Source organism: Pyrus communis, chromosome 15 (assembly GCF_963583255.1).
Source record: "Pyrus communis chromosome 15, drPyrComm1.1, whole genome shotgun sequence".
Taxonomy (NCBI): domain Eukaryota; kingdom Viridiplantae; phylum Streptophyta; class Magnoliopsida; order Rosales; family Rosaceae; genus Pyrus; species Pyrus communis.
Window position 1 is genome coordinate 20,973,833 of NC_084817.1, and position 25,096 is coordinate 20,998,928.

Genomic DNA, 25,096 nt, shown 5'->3' on the forward strand with positions numbered 1-25,096 from the left:
GAGGAAGTTAAAACTTGAGAGACAATGGAATTAGAGGGATGACCTAGTCTCTTATGCCAAATACTGATTGTAACTTGTTTTCCCAGAAAAGCTGCAATTCCTCCTTTATTGATAGCCGGATGAGACTATGATGGGATGATAGGATACAATCCATTATGACATATCCCTTTGTAGAGTATCCTCTCTGTGGTTTTGTCCTGAATCCAAAATGAAAAAGTATCGAAAATCAACCAACAGTTATTATCCAAACAGATCTTATGCACAGATAATAAATTCTGAGACAGTTTTGGCACATATAGAACAGAATTAAGCCTAATAGGCTGCATTGGAGTTTTGAGAAGACTAGAACCAATATGGGAGATAGCTAAACCTTCACCATTAACTGTTTAAATGATTTTATTTGAAGGATATGGGGTTGACAATGAGAGATTTCCCAGTTCAGAGGTCATATGATTATTTGCACCAGAATCAGTAAGCCAAACTTGTTGTTGGGATGGAGCTGATGGCACTGAGAATGAAGAGTAAGTAGCATTGGTTGTTGCAACATGCATAGCACTCATTTGAGACATTGCATTCTTCTGAAAACATGTTTCTGCAGTATGGTATGGATTCCCACATACATGACAGCTTGATGCACCACTTCTATTTCGATATATGCAGGTGTTAGCAAGATGATTGTGCTTGCCACAGATTTGACAACCTTGGGAGACATTGGTATTTCTGAATCGACATGTAGACGCCAAATGATTATTTTTCCCAAAAATTTGACAAATTTGAGCCTGAAAACCTAGTTCTGTGTTCTTGGTGGTGATGTACCAAGAATGCCAGGTGCCGGACTTGAATGAAAATTCTTGCCATTATAATATTTCGGATTGAAGTTGTTTCCAAACTGATTTTTTCCTTTACCATTTTGATTAAAGGACTTATATGCATTGGAATTAGAACTAGCACAATTTCCACCAGAATTGGAAAAAGATTGATTCTTGGATGGCAGACCATTGGTTTGTGCCATTAGTGCAGATAACACTAGTGATGGAGGAATAGTTTCAACCAGAGTTTCTTCAGCAAGCAATTGAGACCGAAGATCTTTTAATGATATCACAGTTTCATGGCCCCTAATCATAGATCTTATTATGTTGAACTCAGCAGGCAGACCATTTAGTGTAATAATGATTATATCATCATCATCAAAAAATACACCAGCAGCAGACAACAAATCTCGTGCTTCTTTAATTTTCTGCAAATACATGGTGATATAATCATTACCTTTCTTTATGGTTTGCAGCTCAGATTTAAGTTGAAATATACTCGTTCTTGTGATTGTAGAGAATTGTTCTCGAAGGTGAATCCACAGTTCTTTGGAGCTAGTGTTCCCAATGACACAGGAAATCACAGCTGGAGATAATGTTGCAGTGATCAACTACATTAATGCTTTATCATGCATTTTCCACACCTTGTAGTCATTAGATTGAACCTTTGTAGCAGAATCACCAGAAGATTCATGACAAAACTGAGCAGGACAAGGCATCGAACCATCAACAAAACCAATTATGCTATGTCCTTCAAGAAGCAACTCCATCTGGAAATGCCAACCCAAGTAATTTGATTCATCCAATTTCACATTTACCGAGCTTGAGACGGATGAAATCAAAACGCAATCGGAGATTGTAGAATCTATAACTGAGCAGCAGTCACCATTGTTGCCAATTACGTAGAAATCCTGACAAAGAACTAACAACAAACATTTGGTAAGCACACTTTTGAGAAGACTTTAAGACAATTGGATGTGAAAAATGTCTTTCTCCATGGCATATTGCAAGAAGAGGTCTATATGACATAGCCACCTGGGTTTGTTGATCTAAAGCATGCAGATTATGTTTACAGGTTACATAAATCACTATATGGTTTGAAACAGGTACCACGAGCCTGGAATGAGAGATTCACTACTTTTCTACCATCTTTGGGATTCAAGTCTACATATGCAAATTCATCATTGTTTGTGAAAACTGTTGATAATTCTTTGGTGATCTTGCTTTTATATGTTGATGACATAATCATAACAGGGAGTGCTACACATGTTATCACTAAAGTCATTTGATCCCTTGCTAAGGAGTTTGAAATAAAAGATTTGGGACCCTTTCACTACTTTCTGGTGATTCAAATTGTGCAGAATAAGGATGGCTTGTTTCTTTCCCAAGATAAGTATGTTACTGATCTCTTAACTAAGTCCAACATGCTATTATCCAAACCTTGTGCTACCCTATGTTTGCCATACAATAGACTGCTCACAGATGATAGAAAGCCGTACAATAATCCTTCATTGTATAGGAGCTTGGTTGGTGCCCTACAATACTTGACATTTACTAGATCGGACATTGCTTTTGCAGTGTATCAGGTCTGTCAATTTATGCAAAGACCAATGGAATCACATTTTGTGGCTGTAAAAAGGATCCTCTGGTACGTAAAGGCCACTCGAGGTTGTGGTATTCAATATGTCTGAGGCCCTCTTGATATAACTGCATATAGTGATGCAGATTAGGCTGGAGATCTTAATGATCGAAGGTCAACTACTGGAATGGTGGTGTTCTTGGGTTCTAACCCTATTTCATGGATGTCCAAGAAACAAAACACCGTATCTAGATCATCAACGGAGGCTGAATATCGGGCACTATCTACTACAGCTGCTGAACTGGATCGGATCAAGTCTCTTCTACATTTTCTCCAAATTCCGATTATTGAGAAACCCCTCCCCTTTTGTGACAATCTGTCTACAATAGCCTTAAACTGTAATCCTATTCAACACCAACGCATAAAACACATTGAGGTTGATGTTCATTTTGTTCGCGAAAGGGTGGCAACACAGCAACTACAGGTGCACTTCATGTCTTCCACTGAGCTGTTTACGGATATACTTACCAAAGGGCTTTCTGCACCTATTTTCCGGACTCATTGTGCCAATCTTAGGCTTAATTTCTTTGCTCATGAGCTTGAGGGGGGATGTTAGGAGTATTAAGATCATATGGCTGTGAATTAGACATGCGTCAAGAGATTAAAGAAGTTAGTTAAAGTTTGTTATTGTGTAGCTTAGTGTGAGCTACCAATACAAACTATATAAACCTTGTAACCATCATTTGTAACTAATAAGAAAGATAATACGTTTTTAGAAATTCTCTTCTCCCTCTAACTCTCAATCTTCTTTTCTTCTTCTCTCTTTCTACATAACTATCTTCATCAACATTCTTCAATGGTTTACAATTTTGATTTAGTCTGCAAAACTAATTATCTATAAGATAAAGTATTCAATTCTCTAATATGCTTCTTGTTTTATTCATTGATTTTAATATTTAATTTGTTTGTTTATCTTAATTTTTGATCATCATTATGATTGCTTACAAATTATATGACCAAAGTTGTAGTACACATTATGCCTAATCTTGGTTGACATGTGAATGAATAAAGACAATGATATGCATACATCCTGCCATGTATTTTGTATGGTTATTGAAGTTTTCTTGTATGTTATTGACTCTTAATTTGCAATCGAATTTATACATCCTAGTTAGGTTTTAGATTATGAGAATTTGATCATAACCACACATCATATGGCTGATCACACATATGTAAAACAAACTGTAGAGGCAGGTGGTAGTTGAATATAACTTAACTTAATAAACATAGAATTGGCTTTGTAATGGCGAACTCGAGATCCCTAGTCCATCCCCATTTCCTCTAAAATAGTATACCATTTACCGTTATTTTCTTCTTGCATTTTAAGATGTTTTATCATGCATATAATGATACAAATTTCCATTTCTATTTCAGAGAAAGAACAATAGTGTTAAAAAAAGGATAGCTTCGACATCGGTGTTTAAGTCTTTTTTTCCAACTTATTGTGTTCTGAGTTCAAAATTTCTCTTTTTTTTTTTTTTTATGTAGATTACAGTAAATTATCATTTGCAATTAAAAAAAGTTAACGATAACTGGATTTGGAGCACCTTGCCTAAATGATGCCCCACGCTTGACAACACATCCACGTCACTTTACAAACTTATCCAAATTGGAGACAACGGACATTTTCAAAACTCAGCTTAATTACAACCGAGACAACGTATGAATCAAACGAAAATAAAAATATATGTTTTCATCTAATTAATGTATAGCACTGAAATAGTCTCACTTATTGATGGAAGATAATAAGAGAAGAAAATAATCTCACCCATTAATTTAGTACTGAAAAATAATCTCACCCAGTGATTTAGTACTGAAATGCTATGTGGTTAGTCTAAGGGGATAAGAGAAGAAAATTTCCTTCACGTAGAAGCTAACTAGAATAATGAGTCTCCAGCAAGAAGAAAATAGAAGCCATGCAGCACCCTGATTAGACGTACTTTGTAGTTGGGACAAGTCACAAAATAGGGTTGGTGAATCCATATACACGATGAATATATACGGAAGCATGCTTACATACAAAAATGATAGTAAAGTTTTCTTTCCATAAAGGATAAAGTTAACCTGCATCTGATCCTCATCAGGATTACAGAAGAAAGAAAATTTAAAGGAGAAGGATTATCTCTCTTCTCTTCTTTCTCTTCTTATTTGAACGGTTACGATTAAGTCACGTAAACATTTTATAGTGATTTTTTATGGAGACAAAAAGACAAAAAATAAAGTATGACAGGAGGGGATGAAAGAAGATGAGAATAGAAAGGGAGAGAATCATATTGCAAATTTAAAAGGGAGAATGAATCAGTAAAGTACCATTTCCACTCTTAGATAATAAAGCAATCAATGAAAGTGATCTATTATCTTATATATCCAATAAAAGGTGGGGAAGAGAATATACTGAATTGGTTTAATGTCACATTCGCATTTCGTTCTAATAAAGCAAAGATACGCGTAAAGTTTTTTAAGACATAATGTTATACTATTAAATTAGAAAGTCACATAACGATGAACTCGTTACTTGTAAGTTGAAGAACTTACAAAGTTACACTAATATTTTCTGAGGTTTAAGAACATACACTAACATTCTGAGGGGCCGTTTGTTTGCCCTCACTAAAATTCATTGGACTAGACAGGACTAAGGTTTAGTCCAGTCCCAAATTTGTTCCCAGCAGGGATTAGATTTAATGAGACTAAGTCTCACTCGCGTAAACTAAATCATGGGCTAGCTGGTCTTAGCGAAGCCCCCCAAAAACCATGGGACTAGCTAAGACTATCCTCTCTCTCTCTCTCGTCCTCGTCATGCTCAACGACCACTCCCGACAAACTCCTCGTCATCTCCAATCACTTAGATCAATCATTAACTTTCTGATTTGACTCTCTTTCAGATCCATTTCACAACCAACTTTCATATAAAATATACCAAATTGAAGCTGGGAGTGACAATATTACGATTCTACTTGAATCAAGGCCAAAGGTGGTCGAATATGGCAAGAAAATGGCCTAGAATTCTCGGCCTGTTTAGGCTTCTTCGAATCCATGACAGATGCGAGCATGCAAAGCTAAGATCTTAATCCAGGGATGGTAAGGAATTTTTCGGCGGTGCTAACTTCATCCAATTCAACGAGAGTTGGCTGGAAAACAAGTTGGGAAACCTATAACTCGTAGGGAAAAATGGAGCCGTGAGGTTCCATTCAAACAGCGCATAGCTAGAGAGGGAGGGAAGACAGAGAAATAGAGACTGGAATCGATAAAGGGTTTGACTGGGAATGAGAGAGAGATAGGAATCGAGAGGTTTGGGAGGAAAAAAAAAGGGAGAGGGTGGGACGAAGAACTGAGAGAAGAGGGAGAGAGTGGGACGGAAATGGTAGGAAAAGATGGAGAAAAAGATAAGATCATAATAAAATATTAATAATTTTTAGATTAAATAATATAATATTAGAATTTCTTACGATCCAGTTTCTTAGTCCAACACTGCACCAAACATTTCACTAAGTTAATCCAATTTAGTCTAGTCTAAGCCAGTCTAGCTTAGTCCTTAAAGCTAGTCTAGTCCCAGACAGTCCGGTGCAACAAATGCACCCTAAGGTTTTAACTCACTTTCACCTCACCCCTTTAATGAAAAAATTTCCCTTATAACTAATTTTATTTAAAAAATAAAAAAAAGCCTATAAATAAATAGAAAAATAAATCAAATTAAAAATTGCATTAAACATTTAAAAAAAAACAGCAAAACCTATGCATCTTCCTCTTCCCCTTGCAATTTTTTTTCCCGACCACAAACCGTTTCCCCCACCAATTAACAACAAAACAGTTTTTCAATGACATCAGTAAAACATAGAACAAAACTGTTTTTCCAATTATAAATTTTGGCAAGGCAAGAAAAACGAATATACAAACCAAACCACACAGAAAATATGTAATTGTCTTCTACTCGAAATTTCCAGTTATGTGAAATTGCATCCACAAGGAACGATTGGGCTATCAACAACTATTACATCAGTCCTAGTGGGTTTTGAATTTGTACATAAAAAAAGAGCCAAATTATAGAATTCTTCTATTCAAGCAGTGACGATTTTAAAAGCATGGTGATTGAAAAATGGAGAGGTAGATGGTCGAGTAGTGATGATGATGAGCTCTTAATTTCATGGTAATTTTAATGGGTGATTAGTCTTTAGAAAAATAGAGTGAATTAGCTTGGCTAGCCAATTTAGGTTAATAATCATGATGCCTTCTTAAAATCTCATGAGAGAGAGAGTTTTGGTAAAATTTGGGGTATGGTTGGGAAAAAAAATATATGGGAGGAGGAGAAGAAGATGCCTAGGTTTTTTTTTCTTTTTCTTTTTTTCGTTTTTCTCTTTATTAAAAAAGGATTTTGTTTTGTAGAAAAGTAATTTAAAGGGTAAATTTGTTCTTGAGGAGTTATGTGAAAGTGAATTAAAATTTAAAGCGTGTTAGTGTACGTTGTAAAATCAAAGGGAGTTTTTTGAAAAATTGAAAACTTTGGGGAGTGTAATTAACTAGAATTATGGCAGACCTGATTTTTAATTAGGATGCATTTGGTTTTCGATTCGCATTCGCATATAAATCTCCAAGGTTACCTTATTGGTCGATACTCGATACCCTAGTACATATCGAATATCATTCACGTGAGTCTACCAACCCCAACAACTACTGAAGAAAGAAGCACAATTTCTATGCAGTAAAAAGGATAATGCTAGGTGAGTGACATTTTACAATAGTGGTGGAAATGAGTTGGGCTCTTGCATGACGACACGAGTTCAAACTTCGTTAGTGGCTAATCTAATACATAATCTAACAAAATTTATCGTTTGACCCCCAAAAAAAGAAGATAATACTAGGGAGATCAAAATTTTAAATTATATTGTGTAAACTAAATGTTGTTGTTAATAATTGAATTATTAATTAAGTGTCGATTAACGTAATACACATCATACATCATTGGTTTGCAAAGTTGGTTTAAAATTTTGATCTCTTTAGTATTATCCAAATTAAAAATAAAAGAAAAACAAATAGCATTAAAAGGCAATTTTTTCTAAATTATAGGAAATTACAAAGCATTCTAAATTTTCAAGGAAATGTCGCTAAAACGGCAAAAAAAAAAAATTATTTTGCACTTCTCAAAAGTAAATTTTTGTTTTTTAATATAAAAATTTGGAGTGTAATATTATTTTTTTGGAACACCAATAACAGCAATTATTTTTTAAATGAACTATTATATCTTTCAAAATTGTTATAACAAAATCAATCACACAAAATCTGTTTTCTTATTAAAAGTAGTTGGCAGAGTCGTTAGAATCAACCGACGGATGAAAATGAAAAATGTGATAAATAATAGTAGGCTAGAAATATAAAGTTTGAAACTAACGGTTGTAAAAAACAAATTTAGTAAAAGTAGTGAGTGCATACAAATGGTTACCTGCAAAACCCTTTTTAAGAAATGGTGAGATGTTATTGGCAGGATTGTGATTCTAGTTGGGAGCCGGTTGAGTACCATCGGACTATACACCCAATAACGGTGAGCAAATGGCTCCCTCATCGATTAGCTATTTTGTGCATTTGCACGTGCAGGGTCTTTCAATCATATTTTGACATCTGCTATTCGCTCCCACGGGTTTGGATACATTATCAGATTATATGGATGGATCCCACATCAACCGGGAGCCTGTAATTACATAGATTTGTTATAAATATGTGTTAATTTATTCAATGCTCACGAGGGCAATCCTAGAATTGTGTTTTACGCATGTCCAAGTTACATTCGTTCCGGAAGAAAGATATATAGAACTTAAGAGCTATTAGCTCTGGTGAAGTTTGTTTCAACTGTAATATCACCCATTTCATTTGCTTTTTATCTTCTGTAACCTCCTTTTCATTCTATAGTTTGTAGCTCTTTCGACATCCTTGCATGTTCTTTTACAAGTATGGGTTAAAGGTCTGGATTGACAGACGAAAAACTATAGTTGTAAGTTCATATATGGAAGCAACAAAACAAAATGGAAGACATCATTTTTCTAGTTGCTTAATGAGTAATTGTAATTGGACGTATATTGTTCTAAATCTGAAAATTGATTTTAACATCTCAATAATCATTTTTATCATTTTTGTGGAGCAATTTTTTCAAATTTCATACACATTTTTAGAGTTTTGAATCCTGTAAGAATTAATTTTCATGATCATAAACTTGTCACATAATAGTGGATTCCACTTATTGAGCCCAGTGCGATGTTCTATGCATATTAAATAAATAATTCATTATCGGGGCACTTTTGGCGAAGCAGTCAATAAGAAAAAATCATCAACAATGAGTTATTATCAGTTTTATAATGAGTTGATAAGAGATAATAATAACAACTCGTCTGCCACTCTGTCGTTAAGTTATATGTAGATCATATGTATATATATCCCCTTTACATAACATAAACTATCTAACACCCTGGATCATTTCAAATATCATAATTTAGTTGCGAAAGGATAAATACATTGGGACAATCAACATCTAACAAGATAATATAAATATGTCAGTGGGTAAATATTATTGGATGCTCAATGTCCAATGGCGTAGAGTATTTATTCTTTAGTAAAGTAACAGAATAAGAAGTCAAAAAACAAGACATTGTTATGCAACTGAAAGTTCAAGGTCGATGGGAAAGGTATTGAAGAGAAAGGAAGGATTATAATTATTGATATTGAACCAATCAAACTTCTCAAGCAAGAAGACTAAAATACATGAATATTTATTGAGATTTGTATATAAGTTTTGCTAATTACCAAGTGATTACCAGGTTTAGTATGGATAAAAGTACAGAAGCCATGACTCTTACCACTTATGGATAAGTCATGTAATGTACTGTTGAATGATATTTTGGTGGGCATGAAACTGCAAGATATATTTGAAAGTGCCAACTTTGGAACTTGTTTTGTTTCTGGTGAGGGACAAAATTAGCACTTGGCAGAGAGAATCAGGTGCTTCATATAGTTGTTAACAAAAAAAAGGAAAAAGAGGGTCGAGGTCAGTCAGGTGCTTTGGCAAAGTCAAGTTAAGTTGTGCTTGGAGACAAATCATGGGCGGAGCCAACTTCCTTTTCCGGAAACCTCATCTTTCTGGGAAAATAAAACGAAAGAGGAAACTTTGGCTTTCATACGTCTGTTCGAGGCCCCATTCGATTCCCCACGTTTTACGTTCCTGACTCCTGACTCGTCCCACACCACACATATCATGGGAACTGGGGACTCGGGATGCACGTGAGTTGTGACCTTCTTCTTTAGGTTGAATTTAAGTGGCAAATACACCCTTGAGCTTTTGGAAATTGACCAGGATATCCTCTTTTTTAGCAATTTGTGGAACTCGGCAGGGGCTGGTAGGGCTGGTATTTGATTCAGGTGGGAAAGGAAACATCCTAGTTGGATATGACGGTAACGATCATGCTAACTGCTTAGTTGATGATACAACTACATATTTACATTATAAGATGTGCCTTAAACGTGCTAGGTCATTTGAGTACTTCACCACTAAAGAAATACCCTGTCCTTTTTTGGAACTTATGGGTCTACTTCTAGATCGATAGAGTAGCAAATCTATTCCACCGAAAAAGAAAAGGAGTTGCTAACCTCCGCACTCAAAGTTTGATTTCGAAACTCCCCTTCTTTGTTTTGCCTTATTGAAAAGGAAAAAAAAAATCAACTCTTTCAAATTAGCATGAATCATGTGCATATTTAAGCATACTATGGCAAACTTGAGTTCCCTAGTCCATCCCCATTTCCTCTAAAACAGTATATCATTTTGCCGTTATATTCTTCTTGCGTTTAAAGATGTTTTATCATGCATATAATAATACAAATTTCCATTTCTATTTCAAAGAAAGCACAACAGTGTTAAAAAAAGGTTAGCTTCAGCACCGATGTTTATATCTTTTTCTTCAACTCACTATGCTTCGAGTTCAAAATTTTCTCTTTTTAGTATAAATTAGAGTAAAATATCGTTTGTGATTAAAAAATGAACGATAACTGGGTTTTGAGCACCATGCCTAAAATGATGCCCGACGCTTGACAACACATCCACGTCACTTTACAAACTTACTTAAATTAATTGGAGACAACGGACATTTTCAAAACTCTGCTTAATTACAACTGAGAAAATTAACATATGAATCAACGAAAATAAAAATGTGCGTTTTCGATCTAATGTATAGTACTGAAATAATCTCATCCATTGATGGAAGATAATAAGAAAAGAAAATAATCTCACCCATTAATCTGATACTGAAAAATAATCTCACCCATTTATTTAGTACTGAAATACCATATGGTTAGTCTAGGGGGAGACGAGGAAAATTTCCATCACATAGAAGCTAGCTAGAATAATGATCAGTTTCCAACAAGAAGAAAAAAGAAGATAGGACCCTGATTAGACATACTTTGTAGTTGGGACTACTGTTTAAAAAATTTGGTTTAGTGTCAAATTATTAGAGAGACGGGTCAAAGACCCACTTCTAACCACACCGATATTGTCCAAACTTGTTAATTATCATCTGCATATAATCCGTTAGGTGGGGTTTTACCATAAAAGACCTTGGTATTAGTTGGAGGTGGGGTTAGGATATTTACACTCTTCTTTTCTTAGAGATACGGTCGATAGGGGATATTTCAACACGTCCCGTCACGTGGGACCCAATTATTGGGTCACACGTGGGAGATCCACACATTGTCAACCACGCGGAGCCAAGGGGACCCACCCATCACGTGGTAGTACAAGCCCGCTCCCTGGCTTTGATACCATGTTAAATTATCAAAGAGACGAGTCATAGGCCCACGTCCAACCACACCGATATTGTCTCCAACTTATTAACCCTCAATGAACTTTTATACTTTTCTATTATATATTAAAAAAAAAAAAGAGTAAAGTACAAAAAAACTACCTCAACTATTGGTGTCACGACACTTTCATACCTCATCTTTTAACATTGACAATGTCATACCTCATCTTTAGAATTTGATCCAATGTTATACCTTCCGTTACTTGGCCGTTTACTTTTCAGTTAAATGCTGACGTGGCTTGATTCGGGACCCACTTTCTATTAAAATATTATTAAAAACTAACAAAAATTGATTAAATATATGATAAAATAATAAAGAAAATTGTTAAAAAATTTTTTGAAAACCCATTTAACCCCACCCCCCCTGGCTGGAAGAAGAAGAAGAAAAAAAAAAAAAAAAAAAAAATCCCAAACCAACCCCCTGCAACCTAGAAAGAAGAAGGAGGAAGAAGAAGAGGAGGAAAAAGAAGGAGGAAAAATAAATAAATAAAAAAATAAAAAACCAACCCAACCCAACCTAGTTCCTCCCCCTAGAAAGAAGAAGAAGAGAAAAAAATAAATAAATATCCAAAGCGAACCCAGTTCGTCCCCCTCCCAAACCCAACCCCCTGCCAACCCCAAGTCCACCACTCTCATCCATTCTCCACATCCTCTTCCGCACTCATCATCCACCTTCTCCACACACCCATCTTCCCGCCGACGGGATCCGGGTTTTTTTTTTTTTTTTTTTTTCCAGGTTGCAAAAGGGAGAAGAAGGGGTTGGGGGGGGGGGGGAAGACAAACTGAGGGTGGGTGCAGGGGAAGACAAATTGGAATTTTTTTTTTTGTTTTTGGGGGGGGGGAAGGGGGGGGGGGAAGAAAAGAAATGAGGGGGGAGGGGGAGGGACAAGTTGAGGGATTTTTTTTTTTTTTTTACTTTTCTTTATTATTTTAATATTTAAAAAATATTAAATAATTTTTTTTTAGGTTTTAATAATATTTTAATAGAAGGTGGATCCCGAATTAAACCACGTCAGCATTTAACTGAAAAATAAATGGCCAAGTAACGGAAGGTATAACATTGGATCAAATTCTAAAGATGAGGTATGACATTGTCAATTTTAAAAGATGAGGTATGAAAGTGTCGTGACATCAATAATTGAGGTAGTTTTTTGTACTTTACCCAAAAAAACCTAAAAAGATTACCACGTGCACAATTTGTCAAGTGCGGAGTTTTATCAAAAAAAGTCTCGGTATTAGTGAGAGTGAGGTTCTGATATTTAAACTCTTCTTTTCTTGGAGATACGATCGATGTGGGATATTTCAACACCTAGCGCCACCTAGGTGCTAGGCGGCTGGCCACCTTCCCAATTAACTCGTAGGCATTTGAAAATTAAGAAATGGCTCCTAGACCTCCTTAGGCGCCCGCCTACCCTTTCTAGGCGCCCGCCTAGACCCGTTATGGCACCTGCTTGGGTCGCAACTCTCACTTTAACAAAAAATAGATAACTTTCATTTTGCATTTTATTTTTGTTCAGTAAATTGTAAAAGACTTTTTGAATACTTGGATGACCACTCTTTGTATGCATGTGCCCCATATTTTCAATATGTTCAAATACCTTAATCTATATTCCATTTTATTTTGCAATTTATGTATCTCATACAATTATGTATTTTTTTAAGGATAAATGGGCATTTATTTATACGATATAAATAAGTTTACTTAAATCCGCCTAGTTCACCTAGGCCTCCACCCAGACCCCGCCTAGTCATCTAAGCGCTAGTCACTAGTTCACCATTCAACTAGCAACTAGCGTCTTTTAAAAACTTGGTTGGAAAAAGTCACAAGATAGGGTTGGTGAATCCATTTACGCGATGAATATATATGGAAGCATGCTTTCTTACAAAAATAATAGCAAAGTTTTCTTTCCATAAAAGATAAAGTTCACCTGCATCTGATCATCAGGATTCATAAGGAAGAAAGAAGTTTAAAAGGGAGAATGAATCAGTAAAGTGCAATTTCCACTCTTTAGATAATAAAGCAATCAATGAAAGTGATATATTATCTTATATATCCAATAAAGGTGAGGAAGAGAATGACTTATATTGAATTGGTTTAAGACATAATGTTATACTATTAAATTGAAAAATCACATAATGATGAACTCGAACTTATTACTAACACCCTCTCAGGTTTAAGAACATACACTAACACTCTCTGAAGTTTTAATTCACTTTCACCTCACCCTTTAATGAAATTTTACCCTTATAATTAATTTTATTTTAATAATAAAAAAGCCTATAAATAAATAGAAAAATAAATCAAAAATTAAAGAAGGCATTAAACATTAAAAAAAAACAGAAAAACCTATGCGGCTTGTTCTTCCCCTTGCAATTTTTTTCCCGACCACAAACCGTTTCCCCCACCAATTAACAAAACAGTTTTTCAATGACAGCAGAAAAGCATAGAACAAAACTGTTTTTCCAATTACAAATTTTGATAAGGCAAGAAAAACGAATATACAAACCACACAGAAAGTGTGTAATTGTCTTCTACTCGAAATTTCCAGTTATGTGAAATTGCATCCACGACGAACGATATTGGGCTATCAACAACTATTACATCAGCCCTAGTGGGTTTTGAATTTTAACATAAAGAAAGAGCCAAATTATAGAATTCTTCTATTCAAGCAGTGACGATTTTAAAAGCATAGTGATAGAAAAATGGAGAGGTAGATGGTCGAGAAGTGATGATGGTGAGCTCTTAATTTCACGGTAATTTTTGTGGGTGATAAGTCTTTAGAAAAATAGAGTGAATCGGCTTGGCTAGCCAAGTTAGGTTACTAATCATGATGCCTTCTTAAACATCTCATAAGAGAGAGAGTTTTCGTAAAATTTGGGGTATGGTTGTTAGGAAAAAAATATGGCAGGAGGAGGAGGAGAAGATGCACAAGAAGGAGATGCCTAGGTTTTTTTTTCTTTTTCTTTTTTTGTTTCTCATTATTCAAATAGGGTATTTGTTTTGTAAAAAGGTATTTTAGAGGGTAAACTTGTTCTTGAGGGGTGTTCTTGAGGAGTTACGTGCAAGTGAACTAAAACTTAAAGAGGTGTTAATGTATCCCCTTCTTAAATTTGAGGGAGTTTTGAAAAATTGAAGAACTTTGGGGAGTGTAATTAACTAGAATAATGGCAGACCTGATTTTTTTTATTGGGATGCATTTAGTTTTCGATTCGCATATAAATCTCCAAGGTTATCTTATTGGTGGTTACTCGATACCCTAGTACATATCGAAGGAATATCGAATATCATTCACGTGAGTCAGCCAATCCAAACAACTACTCAAGAAAGAAGCACAATTTTCTATGCAGTCTTCAATAAGATATTCTTAAAAATAAAATTAAAAAAAAAATAGCATTAAAAATGAATCCTTTAGGTCTCATTTCGCAGCTCGGACTATACTGACTATTTCTGTCGGATAGAATAAATAGTCACCGGATAGTACTGACTAAATTAGTCAGGCGTTTGATGCAGTATCGGACTAATGACCATATTATTTATACTGTATTTGGTACTGAACCAGATAAGAAAATGGAGGTTACATCATTGATATAATCTCAATCAGTTCAGTGTAAGTTACATCATTGATAGAAGGCAAGTCATTAGCTGCCAACACAACCTGCATAATAAGAGGCAATCATGTGAAAATGCTCAGCAACGCAACTCATTCACAAAGCATTCATAATAAATTTCATGCCTTTTGTTATTTGGCAGGAAGAAACAAGTTCGGAAAATACATGCTAAAGAACCAAATGCATTGAACTTAAGAACAAGATTTGGGGTTTCTACATAAGAACCAGATGCATTGAACATAAGAACAAGATTTGACAGTAAACCTGTGTCCCATGCCGGAGTAATTCTCTTCCAAATGGTAAAATACCCAAAATAATACCAGAAATATTTACAGACTTACAAAAATATTTACTATAACTTATCAAATACCACCCTCCATACGAACCCACTCATTGATTCACCAACCAAAATTAAAATCCCAGATTGAATATTTTCAAAGGAAAAATAATGAAAATGGCTTGAAAACTTTGAGTTTTAATGATAAGGACAAAATAAAGGGTAAAATGAATAGTACCAGGATTGACTTTTTAGTGTAAAAATGTGATTTTTCGTTAAAGTGAACAGATATCGAAGGTTTTGTTGCCACTTGTCAGAGATCGAAGGCAAACGGATGAGGTGGGAGGTGTATGTGTGTGTGTGTGTAAGGAGGAGGGAGGAATAGAGAGATAAAAGAAGAAGAAGGCGAAGATGAACTTGGGATCCAGATAAGAGAGTGCAGGCGATGTGAGAAAGTGGAAGGAAAGTGCTGTGAGAGAAGGAGAGAGACGAAGAAGCGATAGAGAGGGACGGAGTAAGCGAGGAGAACCATTTTACCCGACTAAATTATCCGAAAGTTTTGGTTGGGATAAACAAGCGGCGGGAGGTGTATAACATAAGTGGGCCGGGATTAAATAATCCGGTGTTTATTTAATACGAAGCTCACCAAACACCGTTTCCTACTATTAATACTATCCGGTGGTCTTATACGGCATGTCAAACGAGGCCTTAATGCATTATAAGTAGACCTGGCATTCGTGTCGTATTTCTCATGTTCGTGTCATACCCAATAGCTTAATGGGTCGTGTCGTGTAATACCGTTAAAGTAAACGGGTAATATGACCCGACCCGAAATCAATCCGTTAATGTTATCAAGTAATATGACCTGACCCATTACCCGTTAAGAAAAATATATTTTAACTCAATGAAAATGAAAATAAAAAACATAATTTGACCCAAAAAAATGTAAAACATAATACTAAATTAGTATATACATACTAAATTTCGGAGTTGACCCCTTCATGAAAGTTGTAAAGCTTTTCATTACGAGTGATTACATTTTTCACACTTCTACAATAATTATTATTAATTTTGCACTCAAATAAAAAACACTATTCATGAGATTTGGAAAGTTTTAAAAATCTAAACGACCATGTAACCATTGTCTAAGCGTTGAGGATGCAATTATGAACGTTTATTATGTTTTCACATCTTTTAGACTTATACATTAATGATTATGAATTTTGTTTATTTTGAACTCCCTTAAAAATACTATTCATGAGAGTTTGTACGGTTTTAAAAATTCAAACAATCATATACCCATCCTCAAAGCATAGAGGATGCGACTACGAGTGATTGCATTTTTTTTTTTTCATATTTTTCGCACATGTAAATTAATTATTATAATTCTTTTAATGTGTTTGGTATTTTTAAATTACTTGATATTTTTATTTTTAATGTGTTTTATGATTTTTAATCTCAATCTTTGCCTATAATATACTATAAAAATAAATAAATAAATAAAACTTAAATTTTAAAATTTATATAGAATAATAATTAATAAACAATATATACATATTCATTATATCTATTGTATTTTATAGTAAGTTCTTTTTAGTAGTTTAAAAAATTAAAATCATCAAAATAACTTTTTTCTTATCCTATTGAAGCAAGTTACCCACGTGTCACTCTTGTGTAAACTTGTTAAGGATCCGTTATTAACGGGTTATTATCGTGTGACCCGATAATGACCCAATTAGTTATCGTGTTGACCCAAAACCCGTTATTTTCGTATCGTTTACGTGTCATGTTAATGGGTTGTGTAAGAAATTGCCTGGTCTAATTATAAGAATTTACAAAGCATTCTATATTTTTAAGGAAATTCATTGAAATTGCAAAACAAGTTATTTTGCATTTTTCCTAAGTGAATTTGTTTCTAAATATAAAAAATTTGAAGTGTACCATTACTTTTTTGGAGACCAAACAACACCCATTTTTTAAATGAACCATTATATCACTCAAATTTGTTATAAAAAAAAAAAAAAATCAATCATACAAAAATTGTTTTCTTCTTAGAAGTAGTTGTTGGTGAAGTTATTAGAGTCAATCGACGGGTGACAATGAATAAGGTGATGAGTAATAATAGGCTAGAAATATAAAGTTTGAAACTCGCGGTTGTAACATAAAAATGTTGGTAAAAGTACGTAGTGAGTACATACAAATGGTTTTTATTGTAACCTGCAATACCCCTTTTTAGAAATGGTGAGATGTTATTGGCAGGATTGTGATTCTTATTGAATGCCATCGGACTACACACCCAACAACGGTGTTCAAATGGCTCCCTCGATTAGCTATTTTGTGCATTTGCACGTGCAGGGTGTTTCAATCATATTTTGACATCTGCTATCGGCTCCCATGGGTTTGGATACAATATCAGATTCTATGGAGATTGCGACATCAACGTCGAACCTGTAATTACATAGAAATTGGTTATAAATATGAGTTAACTCGATGGTGAGAGCAATCTTAGAGTTGTGTTTTGCGCATGTCCAAGTTACATTCGTTCTGAAAGAAACATAAGGTCTGGTGAAGTGTGTTTGAGTTGCAATATCACCCATATTTTTCGTTTGCTTTGTATCTTCTATAACCTCCTTTTCATTCTATAAATTGTACCTCTTTCCACATCCTTGCATGTTCTTTTACAAGTATGGGTTATATATATATAATATATATAGGGGTAAGTTCATGATATAGATGAAACAAAACAAAATGGAAGACATTATTTTTCTAGTTGTTTAAATGAGTAATTGTAATTGTAAGTTTGTAGAGCAATATTGTTCTAAATCTGAAAATTGATTGTAACATCTTAATAATCATTTTATCATTTTTGTGGAGCAATTTTTTTCAAATGTCAACACATTTTTAGAGTTTTGAATCATGTAAGAATTCATTTTCATAATCAGGAACCTGTCGCATAATAGTGGATCCCACTTATTGAGCCCAATGCAATGCTCTGGGCATATTGAATAAATAATTCATTATCAGGGCACTTTCGTGAAGCATTCAATAAGAAAAATTCATCAATGATGAGTTATTATAATGATTTGATAAGAGATAATAATAACAACTCATATGCCACTCTGTCATTAAGTTAGATACAGATCATAGGTGTTTATATATATTCCTTTTACATAGTATAGACTATCTCACACACTTGATGATTTCAAATATTAGAATTTAGTCGCTAAAGAATACACTACACTGGGACAATCAATATCTAACAAGATAATATAAATATATCGGTAACATTATTGGATGCCCAATGTCCAATGGCGTAGAGTATTTAATTTCTTTAGTTAAATTAACAGAATAAGAAGTCAAAAAACAAGACATTGTTGTGCAACTGAAAGTTCAAGCTCGATAAGAAAGGTATTGAACAGAAAGGAGGGATTATAATATTGATATTGAACCAATCAAACTTCTCAAGCAAGAAGACTAAAATACATGAATATTTATTGAGATTTGTATACAAGGTTTGCTAAACCAGGTTTAGTATAGATAAAAGTACAGAAGCCATGACTCTTACCACTTATGGATAAGTCATGTAATGTAGTGTTGAATGATATTTTGGTGGGCATGAAACTGCAAGTGGGTCGATGCACGTATTACATATATATTTGAAAGTGCCAACTTTGGAACTTGTTTTGTTTCAGGTGAGGGACAAAATTAGCACTTGGCAGAGAGAATCAGATGCTTCATGCCATAGTTGTTAACAAAAAGGATAAAAAAAATAAAAAATAAAAAAATAAAAAAAAAAAAGAATTCATGGGCGTAGCCAACGTCCTTTTCCTGAAACCTCATTTTTCTGGGAAACATAAAACGAAAGAGGAAAATTGGCTTTCATAAGTCTGTTCGAGGTCCCATTCCATTCCCCACGTTTTTATGTTCCTGACTCCTGACTCGTCCCACACCACACATATCATGGGAACTGGGGACTCGTGATGTACGTGAGTCGCGACCTTCTTCTTTTGGTTGAATTAAAGTGGCAAGTACACCCTTGAGTTTTTGGAAATTGACCAGGATATCCTCTTTTCAAGTAATTTGTGGGACTCGACAGGGGCTGGTAGGGCTGGTAGTTGTTTTAGATGGGAAAGGAAACATCCTAGTTGGATATGACGGTATAGCGGTCAGTCATGCATGCTTAATTGAAGTGACACAACTACATATTTACATAGGAATGGGTGATCCCCATCCTTTTTCCCTCCCCTCATTCCACAGTTTGTTTTCTTCTTTCTCTCACTATTTTTTTTTTCTTTCTCTCTCTACATACATGAAATCTTGAGTGTTCAAACAAAAGGAGAGGAAATGTGAATAAAAAAAAAAAGGAGAAAATCCTTGTCCATTTACATAATAAGATGTACTTTTTGAACGTTCTAGGTCTTTCGTATGAGTGTTTCACCAGTAAAGCAATATCCAGTCCTTTTCTTGGACTTATAGGTCTACTTTTAGATTGATAGAGAACTCAAATCTCTTCCAAAAAAAAAAAACAGAGTATGCTAACTTTTGCACTCAAGGGTTGAGTTCGAAACTCCCCTTCTTTGTTTCGCCTTATTTAAGTATACGTTGTCGGTGAAATCAATACTAAGAGAAGGCTTTTCATGGATGGATTTAGTTTGCACTCGCTTACAATAATAATGTAGGTATAGCATACTTTTGCAAGTCAAATAATATCCATTGTAGAGTACATTGTATCGGAATATTTTTTATTAATTCTATTAGAGACGTGAATATATGGAAATATTTTCGTCATCTCTAATATTTATGGTACACAATTTATTGTTTCTATTTTATTTGGCATAGATTTTTTACAATCTATACTTTGAAAACAATTTTGTAGATAATTTATTAACTCAACCTCTTGTTGGTCCAATATTTTTTTTTTTTAATTATTAGAAAGCGATCGAAGTTGATAATATTAATCTTCACAATTCGCATAGTACAGCTGGGAGTTCCAATATTAAAAAGATCCACATTTTCCGTTTCAGTTCAGACCAGAATCATATTCAATAGTACTATATATGTTTACAGCACCACAAAAGTCCAATCAATCAGACGTATATGTCACAAGAAAGTTGTTAGTGGGTAGGTAAATTCAACTTCAAAGTCATCTGTTTGTTTTGGCTTTTTTCTGAATGATGTGTTGTACAAGCATTTTCTGCAATCATCATATAAAGCTTATTATATTTTTTTAGTAGAACGGCTTGCATGACCCCGATATAATGTCATATGATATTTTATGTCAATAATGTACTTATGTTATTGGCACGAAACGCTATTATAGTGGTGAACCGGCCCATGACATACAAGTTATTCTTTTTTGAGGTAACAAACTTAGCCAAAATTAGAAGGGAAAAAAAGAAAAGATAAGGCATTTAATACTTACTAAATATAGAAATTAGTAAACTTACAAAAACATACGTAACAAAGTTCTAAAGAAACGAATGCGAGAAAATATCACTTTGTGCTTAAAGGAAAACATAGTGCTAGTGAAATTATGTTATACCAATTCTTATTTGTGCTAATGAGCCTTGCCTCTCTCACTTGTTATTTGCAAATGATATTTTGATTTCTAAAAGCAACAAGAAATAACTGTCAAAATGTGGTCAAGCTTCTTAATGCTTACTGTCAAGCGTCTAGGCATGAAGTTAGTTTACAAAAGTTAATAGTTTATTTTGGAGCCAACACACCAAGGATGATCCGTGAGGATTTATGTGGGATCTTGGGAATGCCTCAAGTTGATGACCATGGTTGCTATTTGGGTGTTCCGGCTCTATGGGGACGTTCAAAAAAAGAAATTTTGGGGTATGTTAAAGAAAGGGTTTTGAGAAAAATTCAAGGATAGAAACAGCAGTTTCTCTCTCAGGCTGTCAGATAAATTTTAATCAAGGCGGTGGCATAAGCGGTCCCGGCTTATCCTATGTCTGTCTTTAAATTTCCTAATAAGTTATGCAAAGAAATTGTTGCAGCTCTTGCAAAATTTTGGTGGGGTCAGAATGAGAAGGAAAGAAGAATACATTGGGTTTGCTGGGAAACAATGGGACATGTTAAAGGTGAGGGAGAATTGGGTTTTAGAAACCTAAAGGACTACAATCTTGCCCTAGCAAAACAGTGTTAGAGATTAATTCATGAACCTGGTACTTTCTGGGCTAAAGTTCTAAAGGAGAGATATTTTCCTCATGTCTCGTTTCTGGAGGCTAAAAAGGGTGGGCGAGCATATTAGATTTGGTCAAACTTATTGGAAGGTAAGGAGATTCTTCTGGAAGGTGCTCGTTGGCAGGTCATGAGCGGACGTCAAACCAAGTTATGGGTTGATAAATGGTTGCCTAAGATTACAAATGGACATCTGAATCTTTTAAATGGAATTTGTGTTGATAAAAATCAAACTGTGGCATCAATTATTCAGAAGGAAATTATAAGTTGGTGTTTAGATTCTATTCAGAATTTAATTTTGGATGAGAAGTGCATGGCAATTGCAGTAACAAATGTTAGGGATTTTGGAACCAATGACAGACTGATATGGCCAGTGGAAAAGAAAGGAAAATTTTCCGTGAAGTAGAGATACAGATGGATTCGAAACAAGAAAATGAGGCTCCAGAATCAGCGCCCATCCTCTTCGTGTATGACTGACCCTTTAGTGTGGAAGGGTATCTGGAGTCTTGAGGCTCCGCAAAAAATTAGAAACTTTCTTTGGAAAGTAGCAAAATGGGCAATTGCAACGCAGGCAAACTTATTCAAGAAAAAGTGTGCCCCATCACCGTTTGTCCAATTTGCAATGAATATAAGGAGACAGTGTAGCACATGCTCCTAATGTGTCCATGGGTGGAGCTGATTTGGTTTGGGAGTCTGCTTGGTTACAAGATTGATAAATGTTCTATGACAAATATCAATGCTTGGTTGGTGAAAATGCTGAAAGAGAACTATGCAACAAAAGAGCACATGAAGAGATATATAACATTAATGGCTTTCGAATGTTGGCATATATGGAAAGCATGGTGTAAAGTTGTTTTTAATCATCAAATTCCATCTCCTTCTTAAACCATTCATGATATCACTTGTGTAAACATGATTTTCCAAAAGGCTAAGGATTTGATTAGCGATCGACAACCCCCGAGAATGGAGAATCAAGGGAGAATGACACCTTGGTCTCATCCCACTTCTCAAATGATAAAAGTGAATGTTGATGCAAGTTGGAAACCCAAGAAAAATAAAGGATATGTGGGAATTGTGATTAGAGACTCACAAGGAAGATGTCAGAGCATTGAAAGAAAGGAAGTCCTTGCTTTGAATGCTTTGCTGGCAAAGGTTATGGCGGTACTTCAAGGTTGTCTAAGTGCAAAGCAAAGGAATTATCCCTGCATAATTGTGGAGTCTTACTCAAAGTAGGTAATTTCGTCTCTTAATGGAGGAAGGGAGACTTGTAGTTGGGAGATTTTTCCCATTGTTAATCGTATTTTGGATATTGGGAAATCTTTACAGATTTGCAGCTGGTCTTGGGTGCCAAGACGCGAATAAAGCGGCAAATCTTGTCGCAACATATATTGGTACGGAGATGAGCGAGAAATGTTGGATTGACTGACCATCATCTTCATTGGTTAGAATCTTAAACAATGATGAATTACCATGTCCTCCTTAGACGGTTTATTGGAGTGGGGAATTGACACTTTGGTTTGTAGTGTTGGCGTCTCCTTGTGTTCTCTACTCCTGTTTATTTTGTCAACCTTGTTAGCCATTTCTGGCTTTCCTTTTGTACTTTGGCTTTTGCCTAGTTGTGGAATACATTTCCAGTTTCTCCAAAAAAAAAATATATATATATATATACAAATTCTTTTTCTTTTTTTATATATGTGATTGTATAATTATTTTAAATGGTTGATTATTTACGGAGTTTAAGAGTTTATAACTTATATTTTAGATCAATCTCATAAATTTTAACGCTCAAGTCTCAAATTTTAATGGAGCTTAAAACCTAAATCTATGCTTTGTGATTCATTTTATAACCTATATAATCAACTCTGCAGTTAAATAGGACCACAATTAAAAGTACAAACATCTATGCATTTTTATTGCAAATGGCCCATGAGATTTGCCCAACTCATCATTTTGAAAATCAATCAATCTAGTCCTAAAATTTAACCACCGCACATAGATGTGGTCCCTACTGCCCAAATATGTCAAATTTTCTGTTGTTTTAGGAAGCCTATACAACAAATCAATGATCATAAAACATGATATTGTTTTATGCATGCATCAAGTTGAGTCGCTCTGGGTCTAGAGGTATTTACCGATGGAGGAGATTGAGGACCTAGCATTTGAGGGAGAGTGAAACGGCATTGTTGAGGGTTTGCAGACGGATAGGAGGAGATGGAAGGAATAAGGTGGATGTGGAGGAAAGGAAGTCTGTGATGTCTTTGCTGGGTCTTTTTATATTTTTTTTTAATTTATTTAATTGTAAATATTTTATTTGGTTTCTAATTTTTTTTAAGGCTTAATCTTAACTACCCTGAAGTTTTTGGTTTTTCAACTTTTGATATATGAAGTTTTTTTTTTGTCTCAAAATGATACTTGAAGTCATAATTCTGAGACACTTTCATACATCTGTTAAGTTTTCTGTCAGAACCTATGTTAACTGATGATGTAGCGTCTATATGGACAATAACTAGGCACGTGGATATTAAAAAATGAAAAAGTTAAAAAAAATTAAAACATTAAAATTTTTAAAATAATAATAAAAATGAAAAAATGAAAAAAAAAAATTCTGGGCCTATTCCTACCTACCCCCGCACCCAGCCAGCCATCCCTTCCTTTTCTGTTCTCTCATCTGCGCCCACCCACCTAACCCTTCCTCCTTTCTCTTTCCATGACCGCTGCCCACTCCATCCGAGCATCACCCACCCGCTTCTCAAAAATGTCTCCTTGATTTCCAACCGACCTGATTCACACCCAAACCCATATCCGAATTCACCACATCCAACTCCGCCATCGTCAGCACTCCCTGCCTCGCTTTCAGCCTCGCTTGCCCCATTTCCGGTAGTTTGTTCCATTACGGCTTCCATGCGCACGACGTCACGATCTATCTCGGTTATCCCATACCCGTGACCCACCACAAACCCTGGGTTTCATCTCTGCAAAGTATATACCTTGTTCTCTACAAAAAAAATTGGGGAAGAAGCAAATCTTTGTCCATCTGTTTTAGGAATCGAAATTGAAAAAACAAATTGAATTTGTATAAAATTGAAGAAATCATGTTGGGATTTTGGTTTAGTGGGAGCATAATTGGACGAATGTATGGTTGCCTTCGATGAAGGCTGGTGGTTTTAAGAGGGAGTTGCAGATTTAGGAGTTATGAGGGGAGGGAGAGCCAAGAAGGAATCTCTTATTCGACATGGCTGAGTTTGGGTTGGGCGCAGAGAAGAGAAGAGAGAAGGGAAGGAGGGCTGGGTGGGTGAGAGCAGGGTTGGGTAGAATAGGCCCTAGATTTTTTTTTTTTTTTTAATTTTTAATTCTTAATTTTTAAATTTTGATTTTTTTTTTTAATATCCACGTGGCGCCTAGTCATTGTCCATGTGGGCACCACGTCATCAGTTAACAGAGATTTTAACAGAAAATTTAACGGATGTATGAAAGTGTCCCAGAATTATGACTTTAGGTACAACTCTGGGACGAAAAAAACATGATGTACCAAATGTTGAAAACCAAAAAACTTCAGGGTAGTAAACTGAGATTCACCCTTTTTTTAAATTTGAAAAAAAAAATTTGTGTCATCTACGTACCATTAGTTGTGTGGAGTCATTATGTACCATGTCAATAAACTAAGAGAAAATTTGATAGATTTGGACGGCAGAGACCATATTGATGTCCGGTAGTTAAATTCAGGAATGACGACGATGATTTG

At 34.9% G+C, this 25,096-nt stretch overlaps 1 protein-coding gene across 1 annotated transcript; it reads right to left on the bottom strand.

Moving 5' to 3' along the window:
- Nucleotides 1-787: 787 nt before the first annotated feature.
- Nucleotides 788-2,376, bottom strand: LOC137717174 (uncharacterized). Its single transcript, XM_068456476.1, has 3 exons — nucleotides 2,290-2,376; nucleotides 1,454-1,720; nucleotides 788-1,237 (listed from the first exon to the last, which is right to left on the bottom strand). The coding sequence occupies exons 1-3, from the start codon at nucleotides 2,374-2,376 to the stop codon at nucleotides 788-790; spliced, it is 804 nt and encodes a 267-aa protein (XP_068312577.1).
- Between the last annotated feature and the right edge of the window lie 22,720 nt (nucleotides 2,377-25,096).

Coding starts and splice junctions, on each gene's coding strand:
- LOC137717174 (XM_068456476.1), bottom strand. CDS start 2,376: ATGTCCGATCTAGTAAATGTCAAGTATTGTAGGGCACCAACCAAGCTC. Junction 1,721..2,289: donor TGTACGGCTTTCTATCATCT/GTGAGCAGTCTA, acceptor GTTCTTTGTCAG/GATTTCTACGTAATTGGCAA. Junction 1,238..1,453: donor TTCAATCTAATGACTACAAG/GTGTGGAAAATG, acceptor ATGTATTTGCAG/AAAATTAAAGAAGCACGAGA.